The sequence below is a fragment of the Epargyreus clarus genome, unplaced genomic scaffold, assembly GCF_041222505.1.
Source record: "Epargyreus clarus isolate Ecla_fem2 unplaced genomic scaffold, WU_Ecla_fem_2.2 ptg000001l, whole genome shotgun sequence".
In the NCBI taxonomy this organism is placed as follows: domain Eukaryota; kingdom Metazoa; phylum Arthropoda; class Insecta; order Lepidoptera; family Hesperiidae; genus Epargyreus; species Epargyreus clarus.
In genome coordinates, this window is record NW_027332209.1 from 9727870 (window position 1) to 9752591 (window position 24722).

Consider the following 24722-nt stretch of genomic DNA (forward strand, 5'->3'; position numbering starts at 1 on the left):
GCCTTATAAAATATATTTAATATGTAAAAAAAGCTCTTGATGCATTTTAAATGAAACGTATTTTTATATTCAAATAAACATGCCACTAAATTTAAGAGCGCTAGTTTCCTTTAAGAATGAAAGGGGTTAGGCATAGACTAGAATTCTAGGCCATAGGTATAGGCCACAGTCAATCAGATGGCCGGACAGCCAGATATGTGACGACTGAAGTTAGATATCTAGATGTGGGTGTTCGTGTGTTGTCTTGTGCAGCCTCGAAACTTTTTGGTGAAACGGTATTTATTTATAGCGGTTGTAGCAGTATGGGGTGACTTGGAGTGTATAGTTCTCATAAACATAATCCTCGTAGGGCAGACTTACGAACTATGTCCAATATATAACAATCATAAAATACAATGCAGATTATTAACTATATTAAAATATTAGTCGTCGCGACATATCATAAAAGTATCAAGAAATTGATACCTATTATCAGTTAAATTCAATTATTAGCAATGATAATTTTTGGGTACCCATATGTACGAGTAAACTTAATTGTATTGTCATTATTTCCTGACAAATTTATTTTGTATCGTACGTTTTTAAAAATAAATGTAGGTACAACGTTTTTCCTACAAAAAAATGAAATTTGTTAATGCCTTGCTTTCTAAAATGTGACAATGTTTGCCAAAAAATCAATAGATTGATTATTAATAATGAGCGCATAAGGACAAAAAATATGATGAGGACCATAGATCCTACGTCAGTAGGATAATATATCTATGATGAGGACTACGCACTGTAGTAGCATCGTTTTAGGGAAATTAGCTGGTTTCTATGGTCACGGCGCAGTTATGCCGATACTGTTTTCCACTTTTCCGGCCAGCGAAAACGGCCTCCTTCACCATAGACAACCATGAACTGAATTTTTAACTCATTTTTGACTGATCTACAAGTTTTTTGAAGTTTTTAATATGAAATTCGTGAAGACTGTGATATTTTCGGGAACAACCTACAATTTTCAAGAATTTTAACATAAAAATCAAGGATGGCGTTCAATTTCGACAGCGGGCAGGTAAATATTTCCTTTTTGTAATTACTTATGCAATAAATGTGTATTTGGAGATTGATTACGTCGATTTCTCAGGATTTCTTGCTTAATGTGATAACATAAAATGTGATTTGTGATAAAGGCTTGACTCATATCTAATGATAAGTATACTGAGCCAGAATATGATAGTATAGATTATTAAAAAAATTAACACATTAAGTCTATGTATGTAAAAAATGTTATGATATTAGTTTATTTAAATGTTTTCTCAATTAGTTTTACATATGGTCAATAGTAATAAAATAATATAGTCGTGTGGCACGCTGAGGTTCTTAATGCAGCCCTTGAACAGCCACGATTTTTGGCTGATTTAAATTTTCATTCTAGGTCTTGATGTTATCTTCATGATATTGTATTTCGTTCGTACCTATGACCCAGGGAATCTTAAAACTGTTATAATTATTTGTTTTATGGAACTTTTGTTTAATTATTCTTAATTTACTTATTAATGCGAAATCGGTACAATAATGTTACAAATATAGTGTTATACTAAACTAACAGATAAACGATGATATTTTATTATGTCTATGCAGATAAATAACACATTTTGTAATTCAGTCCATTGTCCATTCCCAAAACATTGGATTTAGTTGATCCAACATCTAATCCCATATATTTTAAGGCCGGCGCACCTGCAACGCCCATTAACTCCCCCTACCCATTTTTGGCAAGTAGCGTTTTTTATCGCGAACAAATTGTAATGCCTTTAATCCGAGTTAGATACATCCAATTACATAGTAAACATCTCAAGTGTGTTCAGTAGTACACAAAAATGAGTCGTAATACCGTAGTATTGGTGAATAGAATCGTTGTTGATTTCTCCCTAATAGTGGCGGGTCATTGAAATAGGGTCCAAACAATTTTATGCGAGAATGACTATTTTTCACGGCTTTGTGTACAATGTTAATCCGTGTTTGACGTCCGTCTGTGTAGATACTGTTATTGTATGGAATGAATTGTTTTCTGTTTTTTTTTATACAGAGATATAAAAGAGTCACGATTTTTCATATTTTTGACATGTTTTATGCGTGACTCAGCAGTCCATGCCTCTGCAGTTTGAAGGTAGAGTCCTATATGATTTGACTCCTTGGCACCTTGAATGACATCAGTGTTAAGGATAAAGTGTCTTCCACTTTGAAGAGTGTGGTAATAAACATAGGTACCTATCCGAGGCGTTCCAAGTTCCAACTGTCCTCAGGGGTAGTAACGCATCTGTGGCCAACCTTAGGTAGTAATGTAATTTTATTGGGGTTGATTGCAGATGTCTAGGGGCGGCATTGGCCACTTACCATCAGGTGGATTTCATACTCGTTTGCTAGGTACCTGAAGATTATAAAAAAAGTTAACTGATTTTCAATTTTTTCGAACGTGCTTAAGTATTTCCAAGTATTTTGAAGGAAAATATGTAATATTTTGATACATACATACAGATTACACACATTTTACTGCTTCGTGTGAAATTCGCGTCACAATCGGTTAACATCATTTCCGTAATTTGCGTTCAATGTAATTAAGCAAGAATATTTAAAAAAACGACATTTATTATGAAATCAAACACATTTATAATATAATAAGAATAATAATAAACTTTTTAATAATAAAGCCACAAGACTCATATGTGTTAGTATTATATTGAAGACTTATCCTATGTTAGTACTTAATCTAACTTATCATATAACATACTGTGAAATCATTGCTACGTCATTGCATTAGAAATGGCATAGCAATTACCCACGTATCGGCAGTATTTATACACATAAATATCCTTTAGTTTGTTTAGATGAGTAGATGAACAGTACCCTAACCATGAGTTTTTACGTTTTGACAAATACGACTGTTTTGGTATTTGTTTACGTATTTGCCCATACTATTTCCAATCAGCGCCCCTAGCGGATTGTGTCAGAACTTGAAAATTGTATAGGCCAATACGTAAACAAATACCAAAACAGTATTTGTCAAAACGTAAAAACTCATGGTAAGGGTATAGAGGTATAGATATAGATTTTCGTTTCGCATTCGCGTGATTTGCGCCCGGAAGCGGTGCGAAAGTGGTGTCGTGTCGTGACTCGTGACTCGCGACGAGATCGAAACCCGACCGCAGCTACGAGTAGGTATTCTACAGGGCGACCTTATAACAGGTACCTGCAGCTCGAAATAGCGTGCTATTTTTGTTCTACAGAAGGTTTTTTAGAACATGTTAAAGGTGTAGGTAGGTATAGTAATAAAAAAATATAGTCTTCGCACGAATTATCCTAATCTAGATTTTAATTCTAGGTTATCTTCATGCGTATTTCGTTAGTATTCATGTGACAGGTAATTTTAAAAAACATTATAATATTTCGATTTGTTTTCGAAATACGATCGCAACTATTCTGCAGGGCGACATAGCATATCCTTTTTTGTTCTACCGAAGGTTCTTTAGAAGATTTATTTTATAAAATAAATTGCATACAATGCCTTGGTTCTACTGCATAGGCTATGTGATAAATGTTTTGAAGTGTTTCTGTAAATGCTTATTGCATGGTATCAAAATTGTTTTTATATCATTTGGTTTAACCTTCGTTATGTCTGCAGCAATTTTGAATGGATTCACCTTCACGAGGAATTATTATATACCTGTTATATGTATTTGAAAGAAGGCAACTTATTCTGTTAAAAACAGATACACAGATACCTCAGTGCCCAATATTTTAAATCGTAGACATATCAGCTACTTTAAAGTAAGTATAACAATGAAATATTAGATGGGTTCGATTGGGTCTATCGTGATGGGAAATATCGTGATGGTACCGATATATCAGATTTTTTTTTAATGTTTTCGACACCTTATAAAATGTACCAATTCACCAATCTTCACCAATTAAAACTTCGTCTCTTTCTCAGAAAAAATATGTGGTCAGTGGTATAATACCTGTAACCATAGATTGCAGTATCCACTTGTAAGATTGGCCATGATTTTCAGGCCACCTGATCACTGAAGTATCTACCTACTATCCTTCCAATAAAGATAAGTTATCTTTTATGCCTTTTCTTTCCAAACATGTTTAAGTTGATTTAAAAGAAGTCGTGTCATCATGAGTGGTAAATAAACGTTTATTTATTGATTGGGATATTTATTAATCGATTTGGGTGTTTATTAAAATTATATCGATTATTTTGCTGTTATAGCGTGAAATGGAAAAAAATATCACATGTATTACTTTATACTTAAAAGTTTTCAAACATTTCCTACAAGTGAACTTCTCTAAGTAAGTGAATTCTCTAAGTAAGTTTGATTCACTTGTAAGAAATGTTTTTGTTATGAACAAAAACATGTGTGCACAATATTAAATTTGAAATCTGCAAGCATACATAGATCACAGGTAGGTTTTAGTATTTTCAATGCAGCCTACATCTATAACAAGCCACACTCTACACTTTATGGCCAATAAGGCCATACTTACGATACTGAATGACATATTTCAGCCGTAATTAGACAAATGGGTATGTCGGGCGAGCTTCCGCTGTCTACCGTAGTTTTACCACCTTAAAACTTTGAAGGGTGTATAAAATATACCTAGATAAAATAAAAGTTAGACAATGCCAAAATAGTTGCTTAGTTTACGGACTGAACCTTGGTTTAAAAATAGCACGCTAGTTGGATACGTATAAGTTTTGTCGTCATGTCGTATTTGGCTATTTGGCAAGCAATTTAGGTAATTGGTAGTGATTTTTGTGGCAAGACGGGTCCCGTAATTGTGTGACAAATGTCATTGTTATTTATTTATACTAACTGTATTCCAGATTGAAAACACAAATGTTAATTAAATACCTTGTACGTATACGTTAACATACGTAGATAGGTTTATATTTCTCACGGGTGGAACAACATTATGTCAGTAGGTACATAATAACTAGAATTATGTAAAAATAGATTTGATAATATCTTTAATGATTGACATGACTTACACAGTCATATGTGAAAGTTGAAGGTACACCTATACATTTTTATATTAGGTATACCTATAGTTATACCTAATCGATTTTTTACTATATACGAGTATCTACTTCATACGTGTTGTCCAAAGATTTTTGAAAGCTTGTTCCCCTGACAAGATAATTCTAAATTATTGCGGGCATTTGAATATAGTCAAATATAAAAGGAGAGTGTTAGTCAGGGGTAAATAACAATTTGCAACCCTTTGTTAGGCGAGGGATGATTATTATGACGCCTCTATGAGGGGATGGTTGACACCTGCTCAATAGCACGCGTCTGCATTGTTGTAATTGTATGCAGTTTACTGCATTAATCAGGTGGAAACTATTAAATGTAGCCCGTATAACACTAGCAGACTTTTTCGGCATTACTCATTTTGTAATTTGTATCTATAACATATCTATCTATCTATATCGGTCTGGAATAAGATTCTATATCTACTATGATGGGATTATGAGAATGGATTCAGTACTTTTTGAAAGCTTTGAAATTAGACGGTTCGTGACGGGCTGACCGACGGAATTATCATTTCTTTGAACATGTGTTATAAAATGACCTGTTTAATTTAGATTTTATTTGTACTTGGACACAAAACTACACATCGTCAATAGCACCTACTATTGAGAAACAGAATAGATTATACTAGAAAATACTTTTCTGCTTTTTACTGATTAAAATTTAATTTTAAACAACTTTGACACGTGCGTCACCACGCTGCACGCGCGTGTCACCCTTCACCACGTAATCAAAAACTGTTCAGGCCTGCTCTATTATTTATGTGGTGTTGATTTACAACCGCAGAACCAGCCGTCTTGCCCACTGTGATAAATTATGCATACTGTAAATATTCAGAGTGATGTCTAAGATCGAACATACAAATAAATAAATAAATCTTTCTATGTTTGCGTTGCCTAGTACCTAGCATATTAAATTTCTTGTATCGATGTTTTTCTAGGTAGACAAAATTACAATAGGTACATTGGATCCAGAACAAATTGTAACGACCAGACCGTTCAGGTATTGGTAGGTAGGTAGGTAGGTTCTTGGTAGAAAGTTCTTTTTATATAGCCTCATGTCATACTTTATCAAACTAGTTTACCAATTGGACAACGCGGTAGACTTTCTTCTAAACCCACTGTGAGAGGAGACCCGTTTATATACACAAGTTTTACCTTAGCTTAAATTCCATAGTATGAAATTATTCCTACATATCATAGCATACATTATCATCAATTTCATGTTACTATTTCAGATATTATAGGAAGTAGAATGTTAAAGAAAACTAATTTTGTTTTGTTTATTTTGCATAGTTCAATAGAGAATCGACGCCGAAACGTCTCGGTAACTGGCAAGTCCCGCGATGGGCGCCCACAAGAGCACGTCCCTTAGAAATGCGACCGGACCCTAAGCCAATTTGTGATCTCAATGGACGATTCCTGCCGGGCGCGCCGCGAGGGTCGTCTAAGTGTTTTGGACATTACACTGGCACCTGGGAACTGCCGAGAAAGATAACTAGGAAAGTCGGTGAGTCCAAAAAATCAATTTCGTAGACGAATTTAATAAACATATTTATCTAAATATTTATATTTGTCTTTATGAATGGGTGATTCAAAAAGACACAAATTAGACTTGTTTTATAATATAGGAGTAGCAGACGAGCATGCAGTCCACCTGATGGTAAGTGGCTACTGCCGACTATGGGCATCTGCAATCAACCACAGAAAGCATTAGACATTCCTACCTAAGGTCAGCCACAGATGCACCGCTACCTCTGAAGACTAAGCTGGAAAGCCTCGGAAAAGTATGTCTCCCTTACCACACTCTTCAAACCAGAACACAACAACCAGATAACAACAGCACTTAACGCTGATGTTATGAGGCAGAAATAGGAGTGGCGGTGGCGCCGCAGGAGTCGAACCACAAAGGGTTCTTTCTACCTTCAAAACTTTACCCTATTGGAACACTAAGATGGTGAATATTATATTTTCCCGAAATATGATGCAATTTATGAAATACATATGGATATATGCTGTATAAGTGTCCGCATAATATTCGAATTAAACCGCAACCTTTAACCATGACACGAAAATATTGATTGCAGTGAAGTCATAAAACTACGCTGTTTTATTTGTCAACACACGTGCCGTCATACTCCCCGTTCCACTTAATATCGTGTTACGCAGTAGTTTACTTCCTTTGAATATTTTGCGTCGATGGGAGCGAAATATTTTCGCATAAACCTTATAGAGTACGTAAACGTCAATGACTGACATGTCTATTGATATTTTTTGCTTCGCATGCGAATAGACATTTATTTGGAAGCTTCAAATTACGTATAAATATTGATTTTGTGAATTCAGTACGTTTATTTGAAATGAATTTTTGTTTTTTTTGTCCCAGCGGAAGAGTTAGCGAAAGAACCGCCGGACTCGAGATTCTCAGATTGGTTGAATCTGCGTGTACAAAGACCGAAAGCTGCGGCCGGGGCGGCCCGCATGCGCAGTGGGAAACGCGGTAAAACCAAGAAGGAGGAGGCTAAACCGGAATCTCAAGAAGAGACGTTCAAAGTAAGTTGCAAAGGCCACACGTCACTAATAGAAGATTTTTCGCGCGTTTTCTTTGTTGACGTTTGAGTGATTGTAGTTCGGTTCAGTCGTGTCTCTTTATATCTGAATCTGAATAGACATTTCGGGAATGTTGAATTTAAATTCGAGGAGTGTGTGATTTAAGAAACAATTAATAAATAGGTAGGTGTTTAGAAAAAACTTGAGGTACCTACCTTGTCAATTTTTGGTACCTTACCACTCATAAGAAGTAGAAAATTCTCAATTAAATCATTATTATTTAAACGTAAAGTACCTATAGATATTATTACTATGATTGTATATTAAAGAAGAACCGTACCTAGATTGATTCATCTAGGTATGATGTCAAGGCATCCCGGAACGATACTTATGATAATAAGTAGGTATCATAGGTTTTAAACTTAGGTAACTTTCTCATACGAATATCAATTTGTTGACATTAAATTTTTGTTAATGGATAAATTCGCGCCATAGCGATAGGACCAATGTAATAGGTAGGTATAATAATATGATAAGTGAATGAGTCGTTTGGATCGCACACCTGCACGAGATTTAGATAAGGTGTTGCGTAGACAATTTAAGTGTTATATTTCTAATAGCTAGTTACCTACCTATACGAAATTACCTAATTGCTTTGTATATTGCCGCATTCGTCACCTTAGTTAAAGGTTTATCTAGCTCACATACACTGAGTCATACATACCTATATTACGAACTGTTATAAAATGTTACTTTTATAAATAAAACGCAGTAATATTTCTAAGTATACCTATCCTTTCTCTTCTTATTCATCATTTTGGTCCTTTTGCGCGAGTTACGAATGTTGTGTGACGAAATTTGGTATGGTCCGCGCCAAACTGCTAGTCCGCTCTGAAGTTGTTGTAAGCAGGTGTGGTCATAATATTTGCTTTGTCGACGCGATTCATTTCTATATTCAGGACTAGCAGTTTTACGCGGACTATACCAACTTATTTTGTAGGTATGTTTTTACATTTACAAAATTATTGCACGTTAATATTTTTATTATTATTTAATTATGTATCAAAGAGTTTAGATCACTGCCCTTTAAGTTTTATAAGAAAAGTATTAACTAAAGTGTATCTATGTAAGGCATTGAACGCACCCCAAAAGTTGGCAAGATCGTAACATGCAGCACGAACCATTTGTCAAAATGTTCGCATGTAGCGCACTTGATGTTTACCAACTAACCATAATAGAGGTTTTGTTATTTCTGAATCGTAGTAATAAATGTTTATCGTCTGTAATTTTGCAATAACTATTAATGATATTTCGGCTACTTTACCGTCTTATGTTGCATTCACTAACTTTTGCTTGTTACTTTGACAATAATAGAAATAGATTCTGCTTTATTGTGATGTTGTTAGGTATTTACCTACTATTTATTCTTAGTTACATGGGTCATAAAGTTGATTATTATGATTTAAAAATATATATCAATTTTCCATTACCTGCGTAGGTTAAAAGAATCTATGCCTATGTCCCATATAAGGATATTGAAACAATACGTACATACTATATATCATTGTTTCTATTTACCTAACTTATATTCACATATCTACTTTTTCGAGGCGTTCCAGTCGTCAGGGGTAGCGGCGCATCTGTGGCCTACCTCAGGTAGAAATGTACCAATCCTATCTGGGGTTGATTACAATTGTCCATGGGCGGCAGTAGCCACTTACCATCAAGTGAACTGCATCCTCGTCTGCTACTCCTATATTATAAAAAAGAAAAAAATACGTATGTTACGCTAGAAATATTTTTATATATTTTTTGTACATTTCAGCACAACCAGTGCCCGATTCACAAGCGCAAACGTAAATCGCAGAACATGTGAAAGCTACAATTTCACAAGATATTTTGATTACTTATTTATTAAAACTGTAACTGTGTACAAAACTTTAATTATACATAAAGAGTGTATTTTTGTTGAATTTTTACATGTCTGTACATTAAGGATTGTCAGGTACAAGAATATAAACATTCGGAAGTTATTAGTAATCAAGAGGAGAATAATCATAATATTGAAAAGGATGACGACGCGTTAGGTCTCAGTGAAAGTAAAAAACCAACAGATGATGACGGCCATGGTCCCTATGTCCCTGGATCAGTGACTGATCCCGATAAAAGACACGATAGCTACGATCTTTTAGTGAAAGATACGGTAGAAAAACTTCACGGACCCCAAGAAGACAAAACAGAATATTTTTGGAGGAAAGTTGCTGGAAAGGCAAAAGAAGATGAATTACAGGCTAAGGAGAATATGAAATACGACAGAAAAAGTGATACTCCGAAATTACCTTACGTTAATGTTTCGCAGAACTTCCATTTTGCCAAAAAAATGCATGTCGGGAATTTGGAGCATCAGCCCTTACCAGATACTTTGGGATATCGAAATTTGACAAAAGTGGGTGAACACAGAGATTCTGATATTATAGTTAAGCCGTATGCTATTGGATGGAAGGGATATGGGGCTTCTGGTCCAACGTGTTGTACTAAAATGCGTGTACATAGGCCGAAAACATGCGATCCTAAGAAGAATGAAGCCGATTCCGACGATCGTAAACAACGTCCAGCTACTTCAGCTTTAGATTTAGGGGCTCAGTATAAGAAGCCCATGTCATTGATGGATTTAGCTATCTGTTGGGATTTTAGGCCTGACAATCCAAAAACAGAGCCAAAACCACCTAAACACATTGATGGCTCAAATGGCTCTAAAGCGCCAGCAGTTTTCACTATGGTTCATACACCAAAAGAAGAACCTCAGGAAGCAAAAGGCCATTCATATCCGATTTTTAATCAAAGTCGAGCAGTAGACGATGTTGGCCACCATAGTGTTCCACATTTTGAGAAAGACATGACAAAAGAAAAGAGAAAAGACTCATGCGATGTACAATATTGCCCTCAGCATAATAATGTTGAAAATGATTCAAAGTCGCGGTCGTCGAGTAGAAAGAGTTCAGCTCCATCTTTGAAAAAACCTGCGTGTGACGGTATTCATGGATGTGGAACGCTCAGTGAAACTAGTAGAAACTCGAGTAGAGATAATGAAAGGCCAGCAAAATTACATCCCATTAAAAGTGCATGGAATGTGAACAATCATAATAAAAATGAAGATAAGAATCGGCATCGAAATAGTTTAGAATCGTATGAGAAAACACCGTTAGCACAAGGGAAGTTGCACCAGAGTTCCCCAAACGAATCCCAGATATCCAGACGTTCGCCGAAGGAAAGTGAAAATTCTAACAATAATAACACTAAACACAAGAATTGCTTATCCTGTAACGGTATGAAGATGCTGCCAAATCCGAAAAACAAGGAGGAATATAAGTTTGCGTTTAAGGCCGGTAACCCTAATTCCGTACAGAGCGTGGGAAGCTCGAATGATTCTAAAGGTGTTAAAATGCCGAAGATGCGTCATCCTTATACGAAGAAATCATACACGATTCCTACACTGGCCCCTCCTTTTAGTATTTGGCGAGATGCCAACGCTACTGGCTACCCAGAACATTGGAGATTAGCCAGCGTCTATCAACATGCTTACAAACCACCAGACCAACGACGTAAGCCGTTAATCGATAGCGTGTATCAATAATAAAAAAGCATGTGTTATGCGTATGCACGTAAAAAAGTTATACTTCTTTAGCGTAATTAATATGTTGATTGATTGAATCGTTTTAGCTGAGAAAATGACCAGATGAACGATGACGAGAATAATATTTAAATAAATTATGTGTTACATTAGCGAGCAACTCAATTAGACTCACGTTTAAAAGTATGTGTTACACCGACGGGCGCAATTTCGCCCCACGTTAAAAATACACTCTGGTCTGTTATTTCTAATACGCGAAAAGAAGTATAACTTTAAAAATTCAAGTGTATAGGATAGGGCGCATGTAATAAAATACAATGTAGAGAAAAATTGTTTATTGCATCCAAGAGCGACAATGTAAATTGTTATTCATCGGTATGATCATTAAGCAATATACATCGATTGCGATACATTATCGTTTAATTGAGACACCTGCTTCCTTATCTTGAATCGGCGATTACAGTCTTGTTGATAATTTCTTGGACAAAATTCCTTTGTGTGATTTCAAGGCAAAAATCTTTCATACTCCATAAAGAATGTGCACTTTTTGATGGTGTCCCAAGCCTTGTTACAATATTGAAACCAGCCCTTTTCTGACAAATCAGGAATGTTGGTGATCTGATGTTTGTTTACACTCAATATCATCCAACGTAGTCTCTTAGCTAGTTGCTCAAATGGGGGGTGACCTCGGTAAATATCAGGATTATCTGAAAATATTAATTAAATTTGATAAGGTGGTAGAATCGCCGCCACACCTGTTTCTGCGTGAACCAGTTCTGCGTTTCGTTGGAATGGTGTGAATGCTGGCTGAAATACATATAAAGCGACCATTTTAGTCTTTAGGAGTATTCAGTCATCTGTGATTAAATTCAGGAAGAACCACTGGTCTATAAAGAGCTGGTTACATAGGCGGTACTGACTACTTACCATCAGGTGGACTGCATGCTTGTAAGCTACTTCAATGTAATAAAAAATGACATATTAAAGAATTACAGCATTTTGTCTGCCACATATAAATGGAACAATAATAATTATTTTTGTGTATGATAGTTCATGCGATGTTTCCGTTGGTTAACACAGAACTTGTGTATATAGCTTGTACTAGGTATATAACTGGATCAATGTGGGGAAAAACCATCATCTACAAAACTTACCATAGTCACTGTAGATTTCTGGCAAGAGGAAAAAGTTTATAGGTGCTCCACAATTTTCGACACTGTATCCCTTGCAAACACTGTCTATGTTGAGCCCATTCTTGTTTGTATCACTGTACATGTACATTCCCGACTCTAACTGAAGGCTGGACGTCTTAAAGGCTGTCCTATAAACATAACAAGTTATATTAAAAAAGGATTGATCAAATATCTTAAATGTAACGGAACCTGAGTAATTATTACACTCAACATTTTTTTTTTTATGATCTATCTGATACCATAGATTACTGAGGAGGATAGTGTGATGACTGGTACCTAGGACCTTACGAATTACTTCTTTAAGCTTTTAGTACATTATCTACATAAGTTTTTTTCAATAAAACTGTTAAACATAAAAAAATATATATTCAATATCAGCATAGTCACCTGTAAAGATCTTGCATGGTTCTTAATGCATCAGGAGTGAAATCTTCTAGCTGACATCTGTTATGGAGCAGCAGTAGGTGTGGATGACTTGGTCCTTTATTTGGCATATCCGAGCTTTCTTGGCTCGTACTTAAAACGGCTGGAGCTGTAAGTGTTGGTTTTAACATTTCCGCTGTTTGGATATACCTGCAATGTTTTTTAAGCTTTTTTCAAAAATTATGCAAAAATAATATCTGGAGGCACGGCAGTGCCTCCGCCAAGTCGAGCCAAAGCCAAAAATAGCGGCACGGCCGTAGCATTCTTTTCTCGATTTATGTTTTCTGTATCAGATCTATTTTAATGCCACCTCCTCTAAAATTCTCTACATTTGCGTGATTCTGATAAAACTTGCTTTAGACATTACCCATATGAATAGTTATGAAAATTGAGTTGAAACAAACGCTTTTTACACTCACAGCCCCACACTAGGATTCCCTGTGTCGTGGGTGCCATGGACACACACATAGACAAATACACAAACACCCAAACCCAGATAGAGAAATCTAAATTCATCATTCAGATATCTATCTGGCCGGGGATTATCTGGCCGGGGATCGAACCCGGGACCCTTTGCGCGTCAGACCGGTATGGTGACCGCTCCGCCACGCGGGTCGTAATAATAATATAAGTTACAAGTAATTGTTTTTAAAATCATGCACTTTTTTGAAGAAGTAATATAGAGCCTGGGTTAATGTAAATGAAACCAAATGTAACCTATCTTAATCAGTATGTTAAGGCACGCTCATTACAGACTAAATACGTTATTACATGTTGGGGAGAGACAGAAAACTGTAGGAGTTAATTTGCTAGTTTGACGAGAAAAAAGATACTAGTTGACTGGTAAAATTGCATACAGATTACAAAATGTCCCTTTATTTTTTTTATTCTTACCTAACCTAACCTAACCTAACCTATAGTACAAAACAAATTATATTAAAGACAACAGTCATACATCTCGCATACAGTATTGCAGGCCCACTGAAAATAATTTCTTCCATTCATCCACATCCAAATCACATTCAGGATTTGTATCCAGGATAGCATAGCTCAAGCTAAGGCAGTGATAGCCTAGTGGTTAAGAAACTCTGCCTCTCGATCAAGGGATTTGAGGTTAAAAACCAGGCACGCACCTCGGATTTTTGAAAATGATGTGCGTATTAGAAATTAATTATCACTTCCTAAACGGTAAAGGAAAACATCGTGAGGAAACCTATATACTTGAGATTTATAAAAAAAATCTCAAAGTTATATGAAGCCTACCTATATGCACTTGGCCAGCACCAGCAGTGGGACCATAATGGGTTGATGAAGATAGCATAGCGTACCTTATAAAGTTGTAGTCAGTAAACCAATCCTGCACAGCTATAACAACATGGCAGATAGATATCAAGTACGACGCAAGTTGAAGGCAGTCTACAGTGACAATGTTGGCGCTCCTCGATGTTATGGGATTAGTATTTGATTCCTCGATAAGTGATGGCGCCCATAAAGCTTGGCAATCGAGGAGGATAACTCGGTCATTGGTAACATACATGTCTATGCCTGGAATAGAGATATTTTGAAAATTAATTACACATTACTAGTATTCTTATTTACAGGTTATGATTTATGGTATTGCAGACATACTTTTAAAAGGTAGTGTATTGTAATGCACTCATTATTATTATGAACATATTAATTTTTGACCATTTACAATGAAGATAATCTAAATTTAAACAAGGAAAAGATATGACGGAATGAATGTCTCATTAAATTTCATGTTAAAATAACCATAATAAACACGTGTGTATTATAATTATTATAACATAAACTTATAAATCTATTTGATAAATCAATACATTTGATCTGAATGAAACATTATAAGAGTAAATTGAGTATAAGAAATGATACAACTTGGTCAAAGACACAGGCAAAGGAACATCAGGTAACTATAAAGAAAATGGTCCTTAATATACCATCTTGATGTCATGCAATGTTGCTGTTGGCAAATATATTGCTTGCAAGACCTATTTTATTTTTTTATTATATGAGAGTAGCAGACAAACATGCAGTCTACCTGATGGTAAGTGGCTACTGCGGCCTATGGATATCTGTAATCAACCCCAAATAGGATTAGATATTCGTTCATCGTGCATGCATGTTACTACAGAGTACTGTATAATCAGTATTACCTTTAGTACAATGAACACCTCTCTCAATATGATCCATGTCTTGCATTTTAAATACAAAGTTGTCTGTACTTTTGCTCACTTTTATATCAGAATTACTAGAAAAATCCAAGTTTTCCATCTGGTTTTCAATGGTAGACACATCAAAGGCACTTGTTTGAGTCTCATGTGAATGTAAAATCTTTTCACATAAATCTGGAACATTCATACTTTGTTCTATGAGGTTTAGAATCATTGATTTTCCAACGCCCTGTGTACCTGAAAAAATAAAAATGAAACAATTAGGTAGGATATCTTTAAAATTACTTAACACTTCCTTTATTATGTTCTAGTGTGAATCTTTCATGGTATGGACATTGGAAACAGACAAAGATAAAAACACCCATAACCAAAATTTAAATTCATCAATTATATGTGCTGGCCAGGGATTAAACCTGGAGGCCTCTCCTTGTCGGATCATAATAGTGAAGTGACATGAAGACCAAATATTAATAAACTATTTTATTAAATTTTGAGTTAAATATTCATGATCTAAATTTTTTTTTTGTTATATAATATAGGAGTAGCAGACAAGCATACAGTTCACCTGATGGTAAGTGGCTACTGCCGCCCAAGGACGCCTGTAATCAACCCCAGATAGGATTAGAAATTCCTACCTGAGGTCAGCCACAGATGCGCCGCTACCTACTAAGACTAAGCTGGAACGCCTCGGAAAAGTCTGTATCCCTTACCACACCCTTCAAACCGAAACACAGCAGTGCCTATCACTGCTGTTATTAGATAGAAATAGCAGGTGTTACCGCCGGAGTCGAACCACAAAGGTTTCTACCACCTATAAAATTTGCCCTATGTAGGCACAAACTATGGTAACTAAAATATATTTTAATCTATGTGAAATATACAGGGTGAATCTCCATAAAGTGCACATATTGAAACAGGTAAAATTAAACCGCATTTTGTCGACAAAAAAAATAAAAAAAATAATATTTTTTTTTTTTTGGGTTTTACGACCTTTTGAAGTTTTTTTTTTGGAATTGTGCACCTAAAGTAAATAAATCGCTATAACTTTTGAACTAAAAGAGTTATCATGTTCAAACAAAAATTACAATGAATGCCAATTATAGGCCGTACTGATCCATGAAAAAAACAAAACAAAAAAGCTTATCTTCCCAGAAAAAAATAGTCAGATTAGTGTGAAAAAAGCAATTTTTTTAGGTTAAATTTCAGTAATCGTGAATTTCCTCAAAATAATCTAGGCTTTTTATTTTATTTTTATTATTTAATGTAATTCTACGTCGTATTAGCTTTCAAACACTAAAAAAAGCATGCCTTTGTTTGAACCTGATAACCCTCTTAGTTTAAAAGTTATAGCGATTTATTTACTTCAGGTGCACAATTCCCAAAAAAAAATTCAAAAGGTCGTAAAACCCAAAAAAAATTTTTTTTTATTTTTTTTATATTTTTTTTGTCGACAAAATGCGGTTTAATTTTACCTGTTTCAACATGTGCACTTTATGCAGATTCACCCTGTATACATACCCATTATACCGACAACTAAGTAATTGCTGTTAGAGTCATTTAAATATTGTAAAGGAGCAGTGTTAAATTCTAAGTTTTCATTAAGCAATTTGATTGCTTCTGGAAACTTCTTTAAAGGTGGACTAGGTTTCTCTGCAACTGAAAATGAAACATTGTAAAGATATAGACAGAAAATAAATAGGATAATTTAAATGACAAATAACAATGACAATGGTAAATAAATTCTAGTCATTAGTACATATGTCTTATGTCTAACTTTAATCAATCTAAGATAGGATTAGGCCTATGTTGACCATAAATGTCCCCTGCACCTAAGTAGGGCAAGGACTAAGTCGGCATTCTGGAAATGTTTTTCATTTACCACCTCCAACCATTAAACCGCATCTATGGCTAACCTCAGGTAGGAATATCTAATCCTATCTGGGGTTGATTACAGATGTCCATGGGCAGCAGTAGCCACTTACCATCAGGTGGGCTGCATGCTCGTCTGCTACAAAAAAAAAAAAACAAATAACAGCATCATATACTGTATGTTACTAGGCAGACATTTTTGGGGCAGTGCAATAGCACCACCAATTATAGTATTGAAGTATCTACCTCGTACGTGACGTCGGCTACATTTTTGGTAACCCTGAAGACTAAATTGAAATGGCCCTCGTAAATTCTCTTACCCCAAAATATAAGTTGCCCTTACCCTTTTTATCTTTATGATCATTATGTGCTATTTTGCAAGGATGAGGTCCTGTTTCGGAAGTCTGAGGTTTTGGGCTCTGAGGGCGATCTTCTTTAGGAGCACTTTGTTCACGTGTTTTTAATATTATTGTCGGCTTTTCTTTCTCCACCTTTGGTTGTTCCTTAGATTCGCGATCTGACTTTAATATAACCGGCTTCCTAGGTGTTACTGAGTCCTGAAGCAAAGTATATGTTTATATACCAGGTCCTTTCCTGGTATGATAGAAACTATGACAAAAATAATGTTCTATAATTAAAAATGTACCTTAGTTATTATAACTTTCTTTTTCTTTTCCGCCATATTAAGCTAGAAGTCTACATTTGTTAATGTAATTATAAAATCTAAGAATATTTTTAGTTTACAATAACTTTTTTACTTTGTTATTTGCTTATAAGTTTAAAAATTAAAATAAAATGCCAAGTGTCAATTTGTCAAGTGTCAAAAAATTTGACAGACTATACAGAATATTACGATTTATGTCTATGATTAATATTGTTTGCCCTAAAAACCAGAATCCAGGGCTAATAATAACAAGTTATTGTTTTCCTTTTATCATCTGTTCAACTTGAAGTGTTCATATTTTTTATTCTTCAAGTGTAGTTGTGGTTTGTGAAGTTGAATTTTTGGTGTTGAATAAATTTCGACATCATTGATTACAATGAAGCAGATATTAAATGCTTTTGGTTTCATCTCGGTTTTTATAGTATATTTTACGGTGCAAGTTGTCGCTCAAGATGTGTGTGTGAAGAAAACTCCGTGTTCTTGTGAATTTCCAAATGGTACCGGTATTGACTTGTCACCAATTGTGGCGATTGAAAAATCAACATTTTACACTACACAAAGTTTTGAAAGTAAAGACAAAGACGCAGTATACGAGTTAAGCACGTATTACTATCATCCGTGTGTGGATGTGAAGCCGAATGTGAACTCAACCAGCGAAAATGATACCTGTGGAGTACCTTTGTCGGTAAGAATTGCGTCTTTTGTAATATACTTATTTTTAGATCTTTGTCGCTTTCAAAACTAGTTTTGCTTATCATTGTCGCTTTATTTATAACTATACAAATACAACAAATTTAAATGATTATCTTACATATGGTTTTTTTAGTTTTAAATCAATCAAGTCCGTTTTACAAAAGAAAGACATTGTTACGAAAATTTGATTTTCAATTTATGAAAATAATACGCCCTTTATATTTTCTACGTTAAAGAGTCATAAATTCATGTACAAAATTTCTTGGAATACTGAAAGAATATTTAACATTGGCTCTTTGTATGGTAGAACGGTTGCCAAATATCTAAATTATATATTTAGGTTTCTGTCTTAAATTTGGGTTCTCGTCTTTGTTGTATCCCCCTTCAGATGGGGGCGAATTTTAGTTATCAGTTGTTTAAATGGTGAAGTAAAAAACTTTTACTAAACATACATATCAAAGAGTTATTAAAAAAAAGTCAAGTGATGAGGCTTATAGTTACTGTGCAATATGAATTTTGTGTGTATGTAATTTTTTTCTGTTCCATATTACAGATATGTCGTCATGTAAACACCATGAAACTTGTCAATGTAACAGCAGGTACTTATGTCAAGGATTCAGGTACTTTCAATTTTCTGGGACAATCAAATGTATCAGATTTTAGCGCAGATGGAAGATCTATTATTTACCCCAATGGACCTTCGTAAGTATTTATAAACCTGAATTTTTTTTTTATTTTATATGTTATTAGGTATTGTCTGCGTTAAAACTGCTCCTCTGAATATAGTATATAACTAGCTGACCCGGCAAATGTTGTGTTGCCATATAAATAAAAAAATGTTAAGGGTGAAAAAACCTTATCAGTTAGGGTTATGAAAAATAGATAGTAGCCGATTCGCTGACCTACTGAATATGCATATAAAATTTGGTGAAAATCAGTTAAGCCGTTTTGGAGGACTATGGTAATTAACATTGTGACACGAGAATTTTACTTATAAGATTAAATTCCGTATATTCCCGCTATATGACAGGCATGCTTTATATAACATTAATATAAATATTGGTAAAATTTTAAATCATACCAAGACAGTATTGTGTTGTTTAGAATGACTAAGTATCTATGAATGTACCCAATGACTTTAATTTATTTTAATGATCCTTCTTCATTATCATTAACTCTTAATGTTGAGTCTCATTAATAACTAACTTCTTTCTAAATTATTAATAATCTGAACATAGTTAATGTTCTAAAAACATATCACAGTAATCAATCACAATGATTAATAATAGCACTGAGGAAGTTTAAACATTTGTCATAATTTTGAAGGAACAATTTTTTTTAGATAGATCACAACAACATAAAAAATCTCTTGGTTGATGCTTTATTGTGCCAGTTTTAGGTGATTATGGTAATGGCATAATATTATCCACTATGTTAATCACAGTCAAAACTAGATATGCCCAAACCAGAGTGAAACCTGTTCTGAGTTAAATGACCAGTTATTTCCTATAACAAATATTTATGTAGGCGTTTTTGTAAAGTGTTATATGAATTTCACATTATATAATTTAAGATGGTTTACTTTGCTTATCCTTAACACTTAATAGGCAGTTGTAGGTGTACACAACTAATATTGATAGATATTAGATATCTACCTGTAAGATAACTATTCCAATTACTGATTGATAGAATTTGGCGTACTAGGGACAGTCGGAGAGTAATAAATGTATGAAAAATACTATTTTCTTGAAAGAGTCACATTAATTAATTTCCCATTTATAATTATTTTCTAGAATTTGATCCTTTAAGCAACTATTATGAGGTTTTTGCAAGATAAGCTTGTTTTTTTCCCTGCTATAGTAACAGATTTTTAAAATCATAATAATTTTATACATTGAGTATTTTTACAATTTCTCATAGTGTTGACTATTTTAACATAACATTTAACCACCATTTATGTTATATATGAAATATTTTTCATATTATTGTCTGAATATAACATGATATTAAATAGCGTGATAATAATATAAGTATCTCTGTATAATATAAGTATTATATGTATTTTTCATCAGATCCACTGTGGTTATGCTGGTCTGCTCCGAATCAGCAAATGAACTTCATGTGCTTTCCTTGGAGGAGCCCAATAGAATTGTAAGTTTCTTATTTTGTATTTATTTAATTTCTACCACTGTAATAAATGAATATTTATATGTATATATGTATATTTTAATATGATATGCAGTGACATCGCTATTCATTGTGCTGCAGATTCCTAGCAATTATGTTGTACAGATTTGACAACTTATGAGTCTAGTGCTGCAGTATATACCCACGGGTCCTATGTAAACTGGTGCAAGTGCGGTTTCACAACTTTACAGTAGAGCGATTAGAATGTCCTAACGCGAGTAACTTTAAGTTAAAATTTTAAAATGGTATAATTGTATCCTTTTGAAAAAAAACTGCATTATATGTGAATAATGTTAAAGTTACACGCATTAGAACATTCAAATCGCTCTACTGTAAAGTTGTGAAAACACACTTGCACCAGTTTACTTAGGACCCGTCGATACAATACCTTTGATTTATTATTATTGTTTTATGGACATAAGCAGTAATAGCCTATGGGTTTTAAGTTTTAAGATGTAATGGATTAATAGTATTTAAAAAAGCTTACTATACTCATAGCCCTCTACTAGAGCTTATTTTACTCGTGTAGTCCAACACTAATGTATAAACTTAGTGATGTAAACAAAGATAAATTTATTTTTTAGATGTTTTCTATGGACGGGAAAAAAATTTTTTGCATGTCTGAACTTTATTTGTATTGTACCATGCTTGTTAATATTAGACCAATAACTTATTTTATTGTGGTTTCCAGGTGCTTTCGTTCTACTCCCCTTACGCGTGCATGAAACAGCTGGAGCAACCTGGTCGGTCATTGGGATCAACGCTACTGATAATATTCTTCTCCTGCGTTATTTTCTATTTGGTACTCGGTATTTGCACTAAGAAGTTCCTGATGGGTGCAACTGGTATTGAAGTTATACCGAATTTAGGATTTTGGTCTGACTTACCGCATCTTGTGAAGGTATGTAATTTATTCACTATGTAATGTTTCTAAAGTAGTTCTTACAAAATAATATTGTTTGTACAGTTGTTGTTATGTAGCTAAATGAATATAATATATGTAAGTAAGACTTTATTATACCAGCAGTTAATAATAACATATTTATAAAAAAGTACTTTTTCTCGAGCATAAAAGGTTTTAATAATTTTACTCTAGATAAAAATCTATTAGAGATTCTGCATTTTCAAAATACAGATATTACAAGTTTTTTAGATGTAACTTACCTCATTTAAGTCGTAATTTTTCCGAAACCCTCAAAAAAAAAATGTTAAAAGTTACAATGTGTTTTTTCCAGGACGGATGGGCGTTTACGATCAATGGATTCAAGTTGCCAGCCCGAGGTCCGGGCCCCGTCACCACCCCCGACCCGAACAGCTATGACAGCATATAACATCAGGGGGACGACACTATCTCCGAGGGACAGCTCGTGCTGATCGAATAGACCCGGAGATAGTTGTACAACATACTTACTATGCATTCTTATATTTTACTTGCATACAACTCAAAGCTTTATAAGAGTTTCAAAAACCTAGATCATGCTGCTTATGTGTACATGGACGTCATGATTATCAAAAATATTAATGTAAGCACCTGATAGCAGCGTTGGTGTATGTTTGAGCACAACACAAACACAACTAACGCTGTAACCTTTTAGATGTGTCAGTTTTCTGGACTTGCAACATGGACAATGCACCTTACACAATGCACTTTACACTTTACTTACAACAGAATTGCTATTTTGTTTCAATGAGTGATCTCTAGACTTACTGCATGGGTGTACTGCAGTATGTATATAACTTGATTCAGTAAAGATTGTGAATTGACAGCATATTTATTTACCTCTTACTCATAGTCTGTAACGTGTGAGAAATATTTATAAAGCCATTTTGGACTACATTCTTTATTGAAACTAGTAATTCAAATATATGTTTTGCAATTGACTTGTTCTATCGATGCAAACTACTCATAACCAGTTGTAGTGGCCTAATAAATAAAAAAATATATGTATAAGAGTGCATGGTATTTAGATATGTTGTAATGAGATATGGTATTGTACCAAATGATAGCATAATCCTTAGCTTAGTTCCTGTATCCTGTACGAGGGATGTTAATAGCAATGTTTTACCACTAATTTTGCTCACATTTGGACTTTTAAAGAATCTTTTATGTTTGGTATAACATGTAGTACCTTTTACTGGATAAAATCTAAACGACGGCATAATCGTAGTAATATGATAAATAAATTACGTTTCATTAATATTTTTGGATCTGGAGATGTATGTATTTATTATATGCTCGTTTTGATGTCAAAATGTTTCATCACCTCTAAATTTCACAGATAATTTTTATATTAATAAACTTTGAAAATATATTTTTAATTTTAAATAAGTAGCGTAGAGGTTTGATTGTTGTTTTTTGTTATAATTTAATTGTTAGCACTTAGTAGATCAGTTATTTTTTCATTTTTATATTTCAACACGTTTTTTATATCACCCTTGCATATATATCTGCAGAACTCGATAAATATATAGTGATAAACTATATTTTTATATAGTGATAAACTATATTGTAAGTGTAAGAATTTGTTAAGAATTTTACTATTTCAATAACTTTTAACAAAGCAACATAAAATCGTCAAAAAAAATTGCAAGTAAATAGCGCATATAACTATAATTCTTCAGCTTCACTTTCTGTATATAAGTGCTATGTCGATGCCATATATCCTTAACTATGTCTTTGTAGCAAACGTTTTATATGTCTAGAGGGTATGTAATGTTTATATACATAGGTGTCATATGTATCATATGCACAGCTATTTTTCTATTTGCTCCATATACTGCTGTAACATATTCTTGCCTAATAAATTTGGATGGAAATTATTTCTAAAGGAGAAGTATTTCTAAAGTAAGTATAAATTTGTAAACGGTTTTTTTATTGCGTACTTTATTTCGATATTAATGTGATTTTGGAGACTGCGTTTCTGAAAACTCGGCAACATTATTTTAAGGTATCTGCAGTTCTATTTTATCACCTTTCTTCTTGCTTCTTGTATCTGATATACATTTACTATTTACGGTAAGAAAATTATATAATTTTGCAGTTTTTTTTATGATACCTTGACTGAAAGCTGGAAGTAATTGTTTATACACTACCTTTTTTTTCTTTATGATATGAATTATATTAATAAATATTTTGTTAAATAGGGTTGTAGCTTATCTAAAATACATGTATATCTAGTGGTATTGTAATTTCTCCCGTGTCGTTATGACGTATATTAAAACAAGTTTTATTTTTGTTTGGGCCTCATTCGTCCCTAGCTTTTTATAAATTTTAATTTGTAACTGGCATGCAATCGAACATAGGTGCGGCCTACTATAAAATATCACCTATTTATGCTTGTTGGGTTTTGTTTTGAGGATTGTGGCAATTTTGTTTAGGTGTTTTGATTTAAATCTGCCTTATGTAAGGCATACACGCTACGGTCTGCTGGAGTGTTTAGCTGCGCAAGTTGTAGCGGGTATGGGAACGCACTGGTGTAGTTGGAATCGATTGAAGCCGATGGCGTAACGAACGATGTCACAAGAAATAATTGTTTTTTGATCTTGTGCCGGTTGCCTATACAGGTTCAAAAAAACTACACAGATCTGTTCCTACACACAGTCCGGTGTACTTGCGCAGGTATACCTGCACGCCTGTGCATCTCCGGTACACCGTAGTGTGCATGGCAGGCTTTAGGGATAGTATTTGGTGTGGTGTTTGTTACAGTATATCAGTGAAAACGTCAGGTAGACTGCATGCCTGTTTATTCTTTTTATTATATAGAATATACTTATCATTACCATAATTCGTAGTATATAACGACATAGTATTAAACACATATATTTAGTGTTGTTATAATGTTAAAAAAATGAAAACGGCATTATAGTCAAATGTATGTTTAAAATATTTTAATCTTAAAATGAGGTGTAAAAATTTATGTAATTGTGCCAACATATCGGCTTTATGTAAATTAATATGAAAATTAAAAAGAAATGTGTTTTTATCATTGCGAAATTGGGCGATTTCATTTATATTATTTCCATAAAAATCTGTCTACTTGGAAAAGTATACTTATTAAATTAACATGGTACTAAGGTCTAAAGGTACTCCATTGGTCAATGGCCTTATGGGTACTCCATTATGTAATTTAACTTTTTTTGTATTTTGATGTCAATACTTAATCAATATATATATTTTTATATGTATTTTATATGATTCTGGACCAAGTAAAATTTTCTTATATGTACCTATATTTTTATA

General features: G+C 33.9%; 3 protein-coding genes across 3 annotated transcripts; 2 read left to right on the forward strand and 1 right to left on the reverse strand.

The window, feature by feature from the left end:
* The first annotated feature begins 829 nt into the window (after positions 1-829).
* Positions 830-11417, forward strand: LOC140743534 (uncharacterized). The gene is made up of 4 exons (XM_073074918.1): positions 830-1054; positions 6377-6590; positions 7467-7633; positions 9636-11417. Exons 1-4 carry the CDS (start codon positions 1028-1030, stop codon positions 11262-11264), a joined length of 2037 nt encoding a protein of 678 aa, XP_072931019.1. The 5' UTR covers positions 830-1027; the 3' UTR covers positions 11265-11417.
* A 164-nt stretch (positions 11418-11581) lies between these two features.
* LOC140743670 (nonsense-mediated mRNA decay factor SMG9) lies at positions 11582-17743 on the reverse strand. Its single transcript, XM_073075160.1, has 8 exons — positions 17585-17743; positions 17282-17495; positions 16588-16725; positions 15052-15306; positions 14206-14422; positions 12842-13027; positions 12416-12582; positions 11582-11968 (listed from the first exon to the last, which is right to left on the reverse strand). Exons 1-8 carry the CDS (start codon positions 17618-17620, stop codon positions 11766-11768), a joined length of 1416 nt encoding a protein of 471 aa, XP_072931261.1. The 5' UTR covers positions 17621-17743; the 3' UTR covers positions 11582-11765.
* A 146-nt stretch (positions 17744-17889) lies between these two features.
* Positions 17890-22943, forward strand: LOC140743593 (uncharacterized). The gene is made up of 5 exons (XM_073075038.1): positions 17890-18287; positions 18849-18997; positions 20368-20446; positions 21174-21383; positions 21718-22943. The coding sequence occupies exons 1-5, from the start codon at positions 17979-17981 to the stop codon at positions 21811-21813; spliced, it is 843 nt and encodes a 280-aa protein (XP_072931139.1). The 5' UTR covers positions 17890-17978; the 3' UTR covers positions 21814-22943.
* Positions 22944-24722: the final 1779 nt, after the last annotated feature.